The 17,776-nt window shown below is 43.0% G+C and overlaps 1 protein-coding gene and 1 pseudogene across 1 annotated transcript in view; both read left to right on the top strand.

Annotated features, from left to right (window-relative positions):
- SCD5 (stearoyl-CoA desaturase 5) overlaps positions 1–17,515 on the top strand; it is a 163,135-nt gene extending 145,620 nt beyond the window's left edge. Inside the window, exons 4-5 of the mRNA XM_045819956.1 lie at positions 12,457–12,689; positions 16,036–17,515. Of these exons, the coding sequence (XP_045675912.1) occupies positions 12,457–12,689; positions 16,036–16,226 (424 nt within the window). The 3' untranslated portion in view covers positions 16,227–17,515. The remainder of the gene's footprint in view (positions 1–12,456; positions 12,690–16,035) is intronic.
- Positions 5,028–6,124, top strand: LOC123806696 (annotated as a pseudogene).
- Positions 17,516–17,776: the final 261 nt, after the last annotated feature.

Raw genomic sequence — 17,776 nt, 5'->3', positions numbered from 1 at the left:
CCTTACCCCTTTCTTGTTTTCCTTGATGATTTTAGGAGTCTTCTCATTTCCCAGAGTGTGAGTGTTCACAGAAAGACAGAGAGGAAGCCACTCACATTCCAAGCCAAGACCAAACCTGTTAGAGTGGCTATTAATCTTAAATAGTACCAAAATTTTAACTATATTTGGTAGCTCTGAGAATGACCTGGAAGCTCATGTTCAGAAAGCATTCATTTAAACTAGAGGTGGGAAGCCTCACAGGGGTTGGGTCCTGTTGAACAAGAATGTCTTTAGTAAAGTTGGCTTTATATCCACAATCCTGCATTGGCACCAATCCAAGAGATAAGCCTCTAATGAAGAACCCCAAAGTAGGCTATATATTTACTGTTTAGTTTGTGCTTTTTTTTTTCAAAATTGACATTGTTTCTCTTATATTCTTTGTTCTACTGAAGTCACTACAGTATTTTTATTTTCCTGAGAAGATGAGAGCTCTTTAATTTTTTAACCAAAGTATCATTCATTTAATCATTCCACAGATATTTAGGAGTGCCTGCTGTGTATGATGAGTCCCTACTTTATGCTGGAGAGTCTGGCTTTCTGTTGCACTCAACTGGCCCAGCAATATATCCATGTCTCAGGTCAGGTTACTCCAGAAGCTGGCCCTGATATGGATATTACATTGTAGAAAGTTCACTGGGAATAAGGACAGAGACAGGAGTGGGCAAGGGAGCAGCTGCTGGGCTTTGGCTGGTCTCAGTGGAGACATCAGTGAACCCCACGGTGGGCGCTGAAGGCTGTTCAGAGTCAACGAGAGTTAGGGTAATAGGACAAGGTCTAGGCAGTGGACAGCTCCCCTCATTGGTCAGTCACTGGATCAGTTCTTAAGAAAGGGCATGACCTCTAGCAAAGGCAGCACTGCCTGTGACTAGAAGACTAAGTCCTCCAATACTGAGCAGCCTGGACAGCACTTCAGAGTGTCCATTGCACTGTACTAGGACACTTTCAGCTACTCCACAGAATATCCTACTCAACTGGCTTGTCCCAGAAAGTAAGATACCAGGCACAAAGCAAATCTAGAACTGGTTAGTTCAACAGCTCAATGGATACTCAAGAACCTTTCCATCTTTCTTCTCTGTCAACCCAAGTGGTTGGCTTTGTTTCTCAGCTCTCTTTCCATCACAGTTATGAGATGGCTGTAGCAGGTCTGGGAGTTGCTGTGAAAAACAAGTCCCTTGGGGGACTTCCAGCAAGATGGAGGCATAGGTGGGTGCACTGTACCTCCACACACAACCAAGATTAGAACAACAACAATTTAGAGGCAGAATAACATCCAGAACTGACAGAGAATTTATCTGAATGGAAGTTGGACAGCCAAGAAGTTGAAGAAGACCTGTTCATCCAGACCAGTAGGAGGGGTGGAAAGGAGGCGTGGGTCCCGGCACACGGAGAACAGGGAGAACTGGGCGCAAAAGGCAACTGGGAGGGAGCAAGTAAGGCATCTGGGGTGCACAAGATCACAGCAGGTGGACCCTGAGTATGCAAGCAGCAGCTGGCGGACCCAGTGAGGTGGTGATTGTGGACCAGGGAAGAGCACGCAACCCAGGATCCCAGAGAATGGACTGAGGTCCCAGGAGAACGGAACTACAACCATTGTTCCCACCCGCCCCCACATACAACATCACAATCTAGCGACCGGGTGCCCAGCCCCAGTGAACCCCTAAGGCTCCGCCCCTCACTGTAACAGGAGCAACCAGACCAAAAAAAAAGAGAGAGAGTGAGACATGTCTCAAACAGAAGAATAGATCAATGCCCCAGGACTCATCCTTTTGAGCGACCAAGAGATAGCCAATCTATCAGATGCACAGTTCAAAACACTGGTGATCAGGAAGCTCACAGAATTGGTTGATTTTGGGCGCAAATTAGATGAAAAAAATGCAGGTTACCATAAAAGAGATGAAGGAAAATGCACGGAGAACCAATAGTGATGGGAAGGAAACTGGGACTCAAAACAATAGAGTGGACCAGAAGGAAGAAAAAAACAACCAAACAGGAAAGAATGGAGAAATAATTAAAAAAAAAACATGGAGAAGCTTAGGAACCTCCAGGACATCTTTAAACGTTCCAATATCCGAATTATTGCGGTACCATAAGGGGAAGAGGAAAAGCAACAGATTGAACACATATTTGAACAAGTAATAAAGGAGAACTTCCCCATCCTGGTAAAGGAAATAGACTTCCAGGAAATCCAGGAAGCTCAGAGAGCCCCAAAGAGTTGGACCCAAGAAGAAACACACCAAGGCACATCATAATTACATTAGCTGAGGTAAAAATGAAGGAGAGAATTCTAGAGGCAGCAAGAGATAAGGGGACAGTAACCTACAAAGGAGTTCCCATCAGACTGTCAGCTGATTTCTTCAAAAGAGACCTTACAGGCAAGAAGGGGCTGGAAAGAAGTATTCCAAGTCATGAAAGACAAGGACCTATATCCCAGATTACTCTATCCAGCAAAGTTTTCATTTAGAATGGAAGGGCAGATAAAGTGCTTCCCAGATAAGGTCAAGTTAAAGGAGTTCATCATCACCATACCCTTATTTTATGAAATGTTAAAGGGACTTGTCTAAGAAAAGAAGATAAAGAAAAAACATGTATAGTAAAAGGACAGCAAACTCACAATTATTAACAGCCACACCTAAAGCAAAACCAAAAGAAACTAAGCAAACAACTAGAACAGGAACAGAACCACAGAAATGGAGATCACATGGATGGTTAGCAACAGGGGAGTGGGAGGAGGAGAGAGGGGGGAAAAGGTACAGAGAATAAGTAGCATAGATTGTAGGTTGAAAATAGATAGGGGGAGGGCAAGAATAGTATGGGAAATGTAGAAGCTAAAGAAATTATAAGTATGACACATGGACATGACTAAAGGGGGGGATATGGGTGGGAGAGGGTGTACAGGGTGGAGGGGAGTGAAGGGGGGGAAATGGGACAACTGTAACAGCATAATCAATAAAATATATTTTTAAAAAAACAAGTCATCTCTGCCTGTGTGCTCTTTCTAGTGCTGAGGAAAATATTCCATCATTTCTCTCTTTCTCTCTTTTTTTAAATTATGGTAGAATATAAAAAACAATATTTATCATTTTAACTATTCATAAGTATAAAATTCTGTGGCACTAAGTACATTCACAATGTTGTATAACCATCACCATTATCTATACCCAAAATTTTTTCATCATTCCCAAGAATTCTGTATCCTTTAAATAACTTCCCTTTTCCTTCCTTCTAGCTCCTAGTAAACTACTTTCCGTCTCTATGAATTTGCCTATTATGTGTACCTCGTGTAAGTGAAATCATTACAATATTTGTCCTTCTGTGTCTGGTTTATTTCATTAAGCATGTTTCCAGGGTCCATCTATGTTGTACATACATCAAAATTCCATTCCATTTTGTGGCTGAATAATATTCCATTGGATGTACATACAACATTTTGTCTATCCATTCATCTATTGATGGACACTTGGGTTGCTTTTACCTTTTGGCTATCATGTTTCTATGAACATTGGTATCTGAATATCTGTTCAAGTCCCTGCTCCCATTCTTTTGAATACATACCCAGAGGTGGAATTGCAGGATCATACAGTAATTTGGTATTTAACCTTCTGAGAAACTGCCAGACTTTTCTGTAGCAACTGCACCATGTTACATTCTCACCAACAATGCATGAGGGTTCCAATTTCTCTACATCTTCAGCAAAATTTATTTCCCTTTTTAAAAATTATAGTCATCCTTTCAGGAGTTCTGGCCAAGGTGTAAGTGTAGGTAGAAACCCTTTGCTTCATCACACAACCAAAAGGAGGATAACAACCCATCTAAAATCAATAAACAACCAGAAGCAGCAGACAATCAAACTGCATGGAACTCCGACAACCAAGGAATTAAAGAAAAAATCAACCAGAACAACCAGACTGGTAAGAACCTGCAGCGAGACCATGTGGGTGGGGCCAGCTCAGAAAAACCACAGTAAAGCCGCAGACCACGAGGGCAGGGTTGGCTGAAGGGGAAACTGAGACTCAGAGCTAACTGTGGATTACGGCAAGGGTTGCCATGGTGGGAGAAACTCCCAGTCTCATGAGAGAGTCCATTGGAAAGTGCACCAGAGACGAGCAGGTGAGCTGCATTGTTCCCTCTCTGGCCTCTCTGGCCCCTCCCCCAGAGGCAGCCCCTCATCACAGCAAGGAGGGTTGTCCTGCCCAAGTGAATACCTAAGGCCTCGCCCCCTTACAACTTAACAGGTGCATCAAACAAAGAAATATGGCCCACATGAAAGAACAGGGCAAAACTCCAGAAAGAGACCTTAGCAGTAAGGAAATAGCCGACCTATCTGATGGAGAGTTTGAAACCCTAGTAATCAAAATACTCACAGAACTGATTGAGCTTGGTCAAAAAGTGAAAAAACAAATGAAAGATACCCAAAATGAAATAAAGCAAAATATTCAGGGGACTGACAGTGACAGGAAGGAAACCAGGACTCAAAGCAATGATTTGAAACAAAAGGGAAAAATAAACATCCAACCTGAACAGAATGAAGAAACAAAAATTTAAAAAAGTGAAAAAAGACTTATGAACCTCTAGGACAACCTGAAACATTCCAATATCTAAATTATAGGGGTGTCAGAAGGAGAAGAACAACAGCAAGAAATTGAAAACTTATTTGAACAAATAATGAAGAAAAACTTCCCCAATCTGGCAAAGGAAATAGACTTCCAGGAAGTCCAGGAAGCCCAGAGAGTCCCAAAGAAGTTGGACCCAAAGGGGAACACACCAAGGCACATCATCATTAAGTTACCCAAGATTAAAGATAAGGAGAGAATCTTAAAAGCAGCAAGAGGAAAAGAGAGAGTTACATGCAAAGGAGCTCCCATAAGGCTATCAGCTGATTTCTCAAAAGAAACCTTGCAGGCAAGAAGGAGCTGGAGAGCTCTCTGCTCCTCCTGTTCAACAGACAGCCGTGTCTTCCTGTGCAGTGCCAGGCTCAACCCTGAGACACCATGATGAAGATTAGAGTGAACAGATTTGGCCATGTGGGGTGCCTAGTCACCAGGGCTGCCTTTTACTCTGGCAAAGTGGACATTGTTGCCATCAATGACCCTTTCACTGACCACAACTACATGGTCTACATGTTCCAGTATGATTCTACTCATGGCAAGTTCAAAGGCACAGCCAAGGCTGAGAACAGGAAGCTTGTCATCAATGGAAAGTCCATCTCCATCTTCCAGCAATGAGATCCCACCAACATCAAATGGGGTGATGCTGCTCCTGAATATGTTGTGGAGTCCACTGGTGTCTTCACCACCATGGAGTAGGCTTGGGCTAACTTGAAGGGTGGAGCCAAGAGGGTCATCACCTCTGCCCCTTCTGTGGACGCCCCCATTTTTGTGATGGGTATGAACCATGACAAGTATGACAACTCCATGAAGATTGTCAGCAATGCCTCCTGCACCACCAACCTATTGGCCTTCCGACCAAGGTCATCCGTGACAACTTTGGCATTGTGGAGGTACTCATGACCACAGTCCACACCATCACCACCACCCAGAAGACCGTGGATGGGCCCTCTGGCAAGTTGTGGAGCGATGGCCGAGGGGCTGCCCAGAACATCATCCCTGCTTCCACTGGTGCTGCCAAGGCTGTGGGCAAGGTCATCCCTGAGCTGAATGGGAAGCTCACTGGCATGGCCTTCCATGTCCTTACCCCCAATGTGTCAGTTGTGGATCTAACCTGCCACCTGGAGAAAACTGACAAATATGATGACAACAAGAAGGTAGTGAAGCAGGCATCAGAGGGCCCCCTCCAGGACATCCTGGGCTATATCGAGGACCAGGTTGTTTCCTGTGACTTTAACAGTGACACCCAGTCTTCCACCTTCAATGCCAGGGCTAGCATTGCTCTCAATGACCACTTTGTCATTCCCTGGTGTGAAAATGAATTTGGCTACAGCAACAAAGTGGTGGACCTTGTGGTCCACATGGCCTCCAAGGAGTTAGAGCCTCATGGGCCACCAGCCCCAATGACAGGAAGAGAGACCTTCAGCTGCTGGGGAGTCCTTGCCCCAAATCGATCCCCCAACACACTGAGAATCTCCTGACATCCAGTTTCCATCCTAGACCCCCTGAAGACCCCCTGAAGAGGGGAGGGACTTAGGGAGCCTTGCCTTGTCATGCACCATCAATAAAGTTCACTGCACCCAGCACCCCCCAAAAAAGGAGGGGCTGGAGAGAAGTATTTGAAGTCATGAAAGGCAAGGACCTACATCCAAGATTACTCTGTACAGCAAAGCTTTCATTTAGAATGGAAGGGCAGATAAAGTGCTTCCCAGATAAGGTCTAGTTAAAGGAGTTCATCATTACCAAGCCCTTATTATATGAAATGTCAAAGGGACTTATCTAAGAAAAAGAAGATAAAAATATGAACAGTAAAATGACAAAAAATACAACTATCAACAAATGAACCTAAAAGAAAAGAAAAACAATGAAAACAAAAACTAAGCCAACAACTAGAACAGGAGCAGAATCAGAGAAATGGACATCACATGGAGGGATTTCAGTGGAGAGGGAGACAGGAGGAATAGCAGGGGAAAGGTACAGGGAAGAAGAAGAAGCATAACTGGTAGGCATAAAATAGACAGGGAGAGATAAAAAGATGGTATAGGAAACAGAGGACTAAAAGAACTTATATGTACAACCCATGGACATGAACTAAGGGGACAGAATGCTGGAGGATTGGGGGGGCAGGGTGGAAGGGGGATAAAAGGGGAAAATTGGGAAAACTGTAATAGCATAATCAATAATAATACTTCAAACAAATAAATAAAAATTATAATCATCCTTTCCCTCTTATCTTTTTGACCACTATTGGCTAGTTCCTACATTAATTATAGGTAAAGTGAATGAGATCACCATGATTGTCTCAGACCAGTCAGGATCCATGCCCTGTGTAGTAGTGTCCATTTCTCTGAAGGGCATGGCTGCAGGCAGGACAGATGGATATCTGAACAAAATCAGTGCATTCCAGGAAAAAAGAAAGGATGGGGGTGTATGATGGAGAGACTACCATCCATGTTTGCAGTGGAGAGGCTTTAAAAAGTATCAGTGCTCAGACCAAAAGTTTTGACTCAATTGGATGCAGTTGGGCTGCAGTGAGTTCCCATCATCAGACATTTTTAAATGTTTGCCCCATCAATTCTAATGTGCAGACGGGGTGGAGATCACCAATCCAGCAGGTAGGGTGGCCCCCAAAGCCAGTAAGTCTGAATACTGAGGGCTGACAAGTGCAAGAAGCTATAGGAATAGTGCACTGGACACCTTGTCTGGTCCAAGGAGACCAAAGAAATCCTACAAGGGCAGGAGATGTTTCCTGATATTTGGAAGAGGTAGGTCAGTCAGACTGGGGAAGTGTCATAGATGCAGGAGACTCCTGATTCAGGGTCTTGGTGTTTGTGGTTTCCTTTGCCTAGAGTCTTTAGCCCCATTTAGCCATGTGACTAATTTCTTACTTCCTTCAAGTCTTTACTCAAAAACTCTGTGTCAGTACCCTTACTTCATATTCTCCTCTGCTTTATTTTTTCTTAGTATTGACCATTAACATGCTGCATATATTGTTCATTTTATTACCCGTCTTCCCTACCAGAAAATATGTATAAAAACAACTTTTCTACCATAATACCCCTGCTCCCTAAGGGCAGGGGTTTTTGTCTGTTTTGTTTATTTTATTTTTCCAGTGTTAGAACAGTACCTGGAACATAGTAGGCACTCAATAAATTTGTTAGTACCTGCATTTTACAGAGGAGAAATGTGAAGCTCAGTGCAACTAAATAATTTACTTAACATCACACAGCTAGAAAGTGGCAGGGCTGGGTAGTTAAATATGGGGTGGAGCAAAAGTAGGTTTACAGTTACAAGTATGTGAAACAGTTTATTCTTGCATTATTATTTATTAATTATTATATTATTTTCCATATGAACAACTGTAAACCTACTTTTGCCCCACCCTGTATTCTATGATTCTTTACAACACAAAAAACCCATTTAGCAAAAAGCAATACTGATGGGCTCTCTTCAGCCTCCTTTTCTACCACCAACTGAAGAAAAGAAATCTTTTAAATGAGGAAAGATTAGATGCTGGAGGCTTTTATGGTGAGTTTGGCCTTTGGACCCTTGACTAGGGTGTTCAGAAGTGAGTGTTTTTAAGCAAGGGAGGTGGGAAGCCTTCTCAGCACTTGTTCCAAGGCAAGAAGGTCTGTGACTATAATTAAATGCACACCAGCTGCCCTAGGAGATGGCTGACAGGAGGAGGGAAGGGGGACTTGGCTACTACCATGGGAAGATATGCTGAGTGGGTTTGAAATGATCAGGGAGAATTTTTACTATTATCAGCATCAAGATCTGCCTCATTGACAATCCCATGCAGACTCACCTAAAAATTCCTTCCTCTTTCATCCATCACAGTGAACACACAAGGAGGAATCCTAGCAGAAAACAGAAAGAGCAGAGGACAACCCTATAATTGGATCTGCTAAAGCTTTGTTAGAATGAGGGCAGTGATTTTTAAAGAGCGTGTCTTTTTAAGGAAGAGGAACTTGGGCGGGGCAGTGACTGTGCCAGGAGGTGAAACCCAGGCCCTTTTCACCTCCCAGTTGGGAAGCCACATTGCTGATGCCATCCCTCCACAGGGACCCAGCTCCCTAGGGAAGTGGAGTTTCTGGAAGCAGATCCCAGACAGGCACCTGGCTTTCCTAAGCAGTTCAGAGGGAGGAGGCAGGGCCAGGGCATGAGTGGAAGCTGAGTCCTATGGGCCCATCAAACCTGGAAGGGGGATTCCAGAGGACCAGGCAGAGCAAGGGCCCGGCACCTACTTAGACAAGGTGTCCTCTGACATACTTAGCCTGGTGCCCAGCACAGAGCAAGTCCTCAATAAATTTTTTTTCCTTCTTTTCAGGAACAAAATGAGGGCCAAGACAATGGCTCAGAACAGGGCAAGGAGAGGCTCTTTCAAATGTCCTGGGTTGGGACAGAGTAGAGGAAGGGACAGAGACACTTAGTTTGCAAAATGCCTTCTGTTGGCAACATTCAGCTGCTTGCTTTCCTTCTGTGAGGTGCAAACAAGGAGCAGTAGCAGCAGCAGTAACAGCTGCAGCAGCAGTCTTGGGACCTGGGCATGTCTTCTACTTTCCTGTCAGAGCACCATGCTCTTCCGTGCTCACCACCATTCCCAGGGCCCTTGGCGTGTGCCTGCATGCTTCACCCAGATCTCCTCTGTAGCTTATGCTCTCACCCTCGCACACTGCCGCCCTTGCTGGGAATGGCCCTCATTCACATGGAATTCTGGGGATGGCTTTTGCCCACCCACATGGAACTGGTTTGTCCAAGGATTCACCCCCTTCCAGGGGCACCCTGCGACCAATGGCTGCATGATACCAAGACCTTTAAGTTTGGAACAACTCTAAAGGGTCATCCAGCCCCAGAGCTCCCTATTGGATCTGCTGAAACCCATTATGGGTGAGTGTCTCCCTCAGCCCAACCTGCCTTCCACCCTCCCTCACAGGTATCCCTCAAGAGCTCTGCCCAAAAGCCTTCTGCCTGAGACTCTGGGGAGCCCACTCTAAGACTACCCATCCCTTCTTTGTCTGTTGTCTTTGCCTCTCCAACCATAGCCACTCGTCTGACCTCCCAGGAGCCCTCTTTGCACTAAAATGCAGCCACCTTGCAGCCCAGTGACTGGAAAATGGGTGTTCATGGGTTATCATTATGGGAACCGATATTTATGTGCAGCTAGCAGTCTCTAGAGCAGACATGCACACATGATTTCATTTGCAAAGCACAGTAGCACAATGGTCTCCAGTGATTCTGCCTGGATTTGAATCTTGGTCCTACTACTTACTAGTCTTGTGACCTTGGGCCAGCTGCATAACCTTTCTATTGCTCAACTTCCCCATCTGTAAAATGGCATAGTGATGGTACATTTTTCCTAGAGTTTTTGTTAAAATTAAATGAATCGGTATATGTAAAGGTGTCAGAATAGTGCTGCACATAATAAGCACATAGTATAAGGTAGTTATCAGTAGTTGATCTTTATAAGAACCCTGCGAGATATTACAGTTACTGCTGGATTGGACATCTCTTGTGCCCTGTCTCATGCTCTCAGCCCACCTTTTCACTCTGTCCTTGCTGCTGCCACCTGTCCACACTGGTATAATCCAACAGCACCTTGCATAACTGTGCTGCTTATTTCTCCTCCTTCTTTCTTCTTCTTCTCCTTTTCTCTTCTTCTTTCTCTTTCTCCTCCTCCTTCTTCTTCTCCTCCTCCTTTCTTCTCCTTTCTCCTTCTTTCCCCTTCTTTCTTTCCCTTTTCTTCTTCTTTCTTCCTCTTCTCCTCCTCCTCCTTCTTCTTCTTCCCCTCCTTATCCTCCTCCACCTCCTCCTCCTTCCTCTTCTCTCTCCCTTCTTCTTCTCACCCTCCTCTTCCTCCTTCCTCTTCTTATTCAGAATGGCTTAAAATCTTATTTTGAAAAAGTGGAATTGAAAAATTGTGTGAACAATAATTACGTGTTTTGTTTTATTTATTCTCCACATGCATCTACTGTAATAAATTTTAGCCAATAACTACTTTTTTAATGAACAGAAACTCAAACCAGAAACCTTACAAAAGGCTCTCATTTTCTTTCTGGATCATTTATTTCTCTTGATCTTGGAGAAAGAACTTCTAACTTGTTAAGAACTATAATAAAGTTTAGCCATTAGTGTAAAATCCAATAGGTGGGAGACTCAGCCTCCATGGAACACAGCTGTCCTTCCTGGGGACCACTGGGAGCCGGCACCCTGGTGAGGCTACAGTGAGCCACTGTGCTCAAGCCCTTCCTGCCTGAGAGCAGATCTTTCAGGATCTCCTTAAACATGACTGTCAGGTTATAGTACATCCATAACCATCATTCATTCCCTAATGGAGAAGATGGCAAATGTATCTGCTTAAGACACTTGGAAAGAGTGCTAGAGGAGAAAGAAACAAAGAGCCTGCTTGGGGAATGTGTGGATTGGTAGTTTACAGCAGTTCACCATGTGTGTTCCCACAATCTTGCAGCTCCTGACTGCTTCTATGTACTGTTTATTTTTCACTTCCTATCCCAGCTTCTTTGTCATCTCCACCTGAGCTGCCTACGGAACACACTCAGCCATTCTGACCCAAACTGAAAGTGTAAGGAAGTTAATATCCCTCCATGTGACATCCCTGTGGTCCCTTCTTTTATGCTTGGAGAGAATAAAATCTGCCCCCTCAAGGTCCAACTTCAGTTGCCCACAGCAGAGAGCACCCTAACTTAGCTTTCTCCCCTTCCCTGTCTCATTCTTCCCATTGCCCACTGCTGTAGTATGAGCTCACTTCCCAAAATATACCCACACACAAGCCCTTGCTTCATGTTCTGTGTTTGGGGAGCCATCTAACTGTGTGCAAAAAGAGCATGAAAGAATAAAATGAGGCCTGTTCAACATCCAGAATCAGATCTAGATTCAAGTCAAAGCCTCCCACCTGCTGAATCTCATGCCCTCACATGGTGCCACTTCCCAGTTTATACATATGCATCTTAACCCAGATCTGGAAACGTGGTTAGCCAATGGGAGCCAGGGAAGAAATCGCTACAAACAGGTGGCTTTGGACACTTTCCCATCAGAGCCCCTCTCCTGTTCCTGCGTAGAGCTAAGCTAGTCTTTTGTGGCCCAGGGATCATCTCAAGTTTGCCTTTGTATCATCAGCACTCAGGTCCTGGCATACAACAGGTGCTCAGTAAATGTTTACAGGATACACAAGGCCAGAAATCAAACTATTGATTGTTTCTGTTTAATGATCACTTTTTATGTGGTGATGCCTATTCCTATAGTTAGTGTTTATTTTTTTTATGATGGTTTGGAATGTGATCTTTAATGGGCAAAGAACATTTTGGAGAGAGGATTTTTTTCCTTTTTTACCTAGCTAAGTTAGCACAGAATCATGTGCCTGAAAACTATTCCAGAAATACTAAATATTTCTTGAAATTATTCAAGAAAGCCTGATTATCAGGTTGACTGATCAAAGAAGTAGCTAGGAGCTGTCAAACTGGTGGCTTATAGGACAAATGTAGCTCTAAGACACATGGCTTTTAGTAAAATGATGATCATTTTATATCAAAATTCCTCTGAAATATGCTGCAGGCCCCACTGCTTCTGCAACCTTTTACCTGAGCTAATTCTCAAACTTGTGTTAACCTACCTAGACCTGTAGATATGTAGGTGTGTGGCCCCTGCACAGAGTGGCATGTAACAGGTTATTCCTTACACAGAAAGAGTTGAAGTTGCTGTCCGGCACAATTCCTGACTTTTTCTATAGTTTGCTCAGCCTTTCCTCACCACCATCAACAGATGCCCACTGAAAGCCTACTATCCTGCCTTCCAGGTACTATAAGATCTCCGTGGTGCTCATGTGCTTTGTGGTCCCCACACTGGTGCCCTGGTGCATCTGGGGAGAGAGTCTGTGGAATTCCTACTTCTTGGCCTCCATTCTTCGCTATACCATCTCACTCAACATCACCTGGCTGGTCAACAGTGCTGCCCACATGTATGGAAACCGGCCCTATGATAAGCACATCAGCCCTCGGCAGAACCCACTGGTCACTCTGGGTGCTGTTGGTGAGTAAGGGTGTGAGAGCCAATGGAGAGAATGGCAGCTCAATTTTCTTGGCTTCTCATAGTTTTGTGGAACCTGTAAAGAGAGGCAGTGGAGTGGAATGGAATGAACTTGGGCCTTTGGTGTTAGAATCCAGACTCATGGACAAGTCACCTAACTTCTGATTTATAGTCCTCTTACCTATGAAGTGGGATTAGTAATGCTTTCTTTATGGGATATGAGAATTAGTAAAATATTTATATATGTAAATTGTACATAGTAGGTGATCAATAATTAGTACCTATTTATTTTTGCCATGGAAATTCTCCTACAGGAGAGTAGCAGTTGACTTTTCTCTCCAGCTGCCTGAATATCCTCAGCTGTCCTATCATTTGGCTGACCGTATGCAAGCAGCCCTTTAAACAAAGAGATAGGACAAAATGAGATTGTGGCATCTCGTGGTACCACAAAATGGTTAAGAAGCCGTTGGAGTCCAACCAGTGTGGTAGAGTCCTGGTTCCTTTGCTTACTGTCTGGGCAAGTTACCTGACTCCTCCACACCTCATGTCCTTATCTGTAAAGTGGGCATAATAGTAGTATTTACCTCCTGCTGGGGTTGTTGGAGGTTTGGACAAGTTAATAAATAGCACTTGCAGCAGTACTTAGTACAAAATAAGCCCTCAGTTATGTTGTTTTTATTACCAACCATATGGTCTTAGGCAAATTTCTTGTCCCTTCCACTCATTTACATCCTCACTTTAAAATGGGAGTAATCATAGCTCAGAGGTGTGCAGATTATAGGTGTTCATACTCATTAAAGCAGTTTGTATGAGGCTGGCACTCAGTAAGTGATTAATAAATGTTAACGATAGCTTTATAGAAGCAGTTGACTTCTTGGTAAGCTGAGTATTTAGCACAGAGCTCAAACACAGGAAGAGAAGTTCCTGCTATTGAATAGAAATGATCTCTGCCTCTCCCAGCAATGAGTTCCTATCACCACTTTGTTAGGGTTTTCCATGTAAGGCTCAAGAGCAATATAAGGTGGAATGAGCACCAGATTTAGCTATGGGATGACAGGATAAGCAGAGAGCAAAGTGCCTTGGAAAACAGGAGGACGTTTCCTGACCCTCCTGTTGCTTTCCTTTCTCCTTCTGTCATCTTCATTCTCTAAGGACTCTAAGGAGAGAGCCACATCGAGCATTGACCCTGAGAGCAAGACCTGAGTGGGGATAACAGAGACTGCTACCATTTTATAGAGAGAAGGAGATCCAGGAAACCCAAGGAATGTGGCCATGGTCAATGCATCCAATACCCTGAACAGCTGGGTATTGGTTTTAAATCCATCCAGGTCAACACTGGACTCCCAGTCAGTTTTCTTCATGAAGGTTCTTGGAAGGCTCTTATATGCAACTGTGCAGACCAGTGACTGTTTCTGAAAATAAGGGTTAAACTTCTCTATACTATACAGGAAAGAACCTAGAAATGACAAGGGTGGATGGGCAGAGTAGAGAACACCTAAATTAAGAAAAGGGCAGACCACAGGTCAGTCCATCTGATGTGCTCAGTACAAAGCAGAATCCTTAAAATGTGGTCAGGATAAGAACCATGTGATGACTTATAGCCACTTAAGTAGTAAAGGAAAAATCTGGCAGTTCTTCAAATGGTTAAAAACAGTTAATATGTAATCTAGCAACCCTATTCCTAGATTCATCCCTAAGAGAAATCAAAACATATGTCCACACAAAAACCTGTATTTGAATGCTCATAGCAACATTATTCAGAATAGCTAAAAAGTGGAAATAATCCAAATATCCATGGATAAATTCATTGATATAAATATAGTGGCATGGTAAGTGGTATATCCATATAAAAAAGAAATTAAATGCTGATACCTACTATACTTTGAAAACATTATGCTAAGTGAAAGAAATCAGTCACATAGGATAGCATGATTTCATTTATACGAAATGTTCAAAATAGGCAAATCTATAGAGACTGTATTAGTCAGGTTTCTCCAGAGAAAGAAAAACTCTGTGTATCTCAGTATATATACTGTTACATATATTACATATATATATATTCCTCATAGTACATTTCCATATATAGAGAAACAGTAGGATATGTTTATAAACATGGATATATTCTATTGGTTCTGTATATAGACAGACAGACAAACATAGAAAGACTGATTGATTAATTAATTGATTGACTATGGGGAATTATCTCATATTATAATAGAGGCTATGAAGTCCCAGGAGTTGTAGTCTGCAAGCTGGAGACCCAGGAAAACCAGTGGTATAATTAAGTCCAAAGACCTGAGAACCAGGGGAGCCAATCCTGTAGCTCCCAGTCTGAGGGCAGCAGAAGGTGAGATAGATGTCTCAGGTCAACCAGTGAATTAGGAAAAGAGGCAAATTCCTCCCTCCACTTGTTCTTTTCTGGCCCTTAATGGATTGGGTGAAACCCACCTACACTGGGGAAAGTGATCTGCTTTACTGAGTCCACTGACTCAAATGTTACTCTTCTCCAGAAACACTCTCACAGACACACCTAGAATGATGTTTAATGGGCACCCCTTGGCCCATCAGGTTGACACATAGAATTCACCATCTCAGAGACAGGAAGTAGGGCTGGGATGGTTGGGGGTGGTTGGGGGATGACAGCTAAGGGGTTTGGGGTTTCCTTTTTTAGTTAATGAAAATATTGTAATTCATTTTGGTGATGGATGCGCAAGTCTGAATATTTGAAAAAACATTAAACCGTATACTTTAAATGGGTGAATTGTATGGTGAGTTATATCTCAATAAAACTGTTTTAAAAAATCAAATGAAAGAAGCTCTGAGGTAATCCCCGTCCTGAAAACACTTTAACAAAAAGGAGGAAAAGCTGTGCACTGGGAGGGACAGGACAATATGTAGGCAGATTTCAGCTATTTCAAGATCCAACTCCTTGACTGACTTACCTATTTGAACGATTCTCATTTATCTCTCCCAAGTTCTCCCGAGATCTTGCTCTCATTGCTCCAGCCCACAGAGGCTGTTTTCCTTTTATGAACACACAGTCTGCTACCAGCCAGTCAGCATCTAGCTTACAGAGTACAGCTCAGCTCTGATATCATGGTAGCATGTCTCCAATTCTTAGAGGAAAATTATCTTGTGACTTTATGCCGATAACTTTATTGTCCTTTTCTGTTTACATTTAGTTTTTCTAGCCAACTAAATAGAGCTTCCTACGGGTAGAAATTAAGTCTTTTGCTCTCTAAAGAGCCTGATGCAGTTTCTTGTACATGGTAGACCCCCAGTAAGTGATTCAAGACCTGTGCAGAGAGGTGGGTGAGTGGTTTGTTTCAATGCTCATTTTGTCTTCCAGGTGAAGGCTTCCACAATTACCACCACACCTTTCCCTTTGACTACTCTGCAAGCGAATTTGGCTTAAATTTCAACCCCACCACCTGGTTCATTGACATCATGTGCTGGCTGGGGCTGGCCACTGACCGCAAACAGGCGACCAAGCCAATGATCGAGGCCCGGAAAGCCAGGACTGGCGATGGCAGCGCTTGAACCTGGAACCACCGTCCCACATGTCTGCCCTTGACACCTTGGTCCCTGCCTTCTGTTACTATAGTTCTCTTTCTCATTGGATTGTGGGAGGGGATAGAGGGTGGGAGGGAATGGAATTTATGTGGTTCAGAAATATTTTGTTTGTCTCAAAGTCAAGATATAACTACCAATGAAAACAAAAGTTTTTTAAGTCAATGTAATGATGATTTAACCTTAGAGTGTGGACATGTGATTTAATTGCTGTGGCTACAACATGTCAAACATACATTGTCATGTGCTTGTTCCCAGTGTTAACCCTGACAAGATGAAGGAATTTAATATTCTTTCAGTGTGATTCAGGAGAGCATTTTCTTTTCTACCATTTAACCCAGCATTATTTTAAAACACACTACCTGAAGGGCAGAGGGACAGGGTAGCAGACAAAAGAGGGGGTCTAAGTAGTAACTAAAGATGTTTCTGTTTTGTAATTATTATATTTTTGTTATTTTTTAAGTTAGAGAATTGAACATTTTAAAAAATGAAAATACAGGAAATGGCTCTCTCTCTCTCTTTTTTTGCCCCATTTACAGCTTGTTAATGCTCCACCATTTTTGCATCAAAAGAGATCTGTTCACTGCCCAGCTAGTTCTGTGTCCCAAGCCATACGCCTGGCTGACCCCATAAACCAGTCCCTGTTTAGGTGTTCAATTTTGTCCTCTTTGTTATTGTCATTTTAAAGGTGTATAACTCAGATGTGCCAGACATCAAATTAAGCTCTCATTTCAATGTTTAGATACCTAATTTATACTCTAATTGATCCTAGCCACTGATGCATGTACTTTAGCTGCTTCTGCTAAACAAGCATATTAATTTTCCACACCAGACCATCAGATAGTAATAGCTGAGAGTTATCTAGAACTTAGTGTCTACTAATGTTTCACCTGCATGCAGCCATCACTGATTTTGCAGCAAAATATAAAGCGATCATTATGTAGCTTCAGGATTAAAAAATTTTTGTATGTTATGTTGCCTTGTAAAGAGCATGTTGAATTGACTGGACTGTGTGCCCTTTGTGTTAGGTGTTAGAGCCAAAGAAAGACTTATAGAGTTGGCGGTGGAGCCCTTTGAAGATAGATCTTTTTAGGAAAGATGTAGGATTTAAAATTGAAATTTTAAATTTTTGAAAAAGAAGTGATGCCAATAGGAAATTGTCATAATGAAGTTCTTCATCCAGCAGGTGTTTAACAGTGTTATTTTGCCATTAATAATGTATAAACTATAGGTGATTTGCAATAAATGATTATGAATTTGTCGGTGTTCTTGACCAGTTGCCTAAGTGTTCCTTAGAGAGAGTTCTCTCAAGGGCGCCTGATGCTTCGTGATGACCACGTGACTCGTGTTTGATTCGGGGCTCTGGGCTAACAGCAGCCCCTAAGACCAGGCCCCTCATACACCATTGGCCTTCGGTATATGAGAAGGTGTAACCACAGGGAAAACCAGCAAATTACCTTTGGCATAGCTATTTAGAATCTTCTCACTAAAGGATGTTCCCCAATTAGTCCAAATAAATC

Source organism: Phyllostomus hastatus, unplaced genomic scaffold, assembly GCF_019186645.2.
Source record: "Phyllostomus hastatus isolate PE091 unplaced genomic scaffold, TTU_PhHast_1.1 phas_scaffold_39, whole genome shotgun sequence".
Taxonomy (NCBI): Eukaryota; Metazoa; Chordata; class Mammalia; order Chiroptera; family Phyllostomidae; genus Phyllostomus; species Phyllostomus hastatus.
Note: the sequence above shows the minus strand (reverse complement) of the source record. Positions and strands in the feature narration are given on the sequence as shown.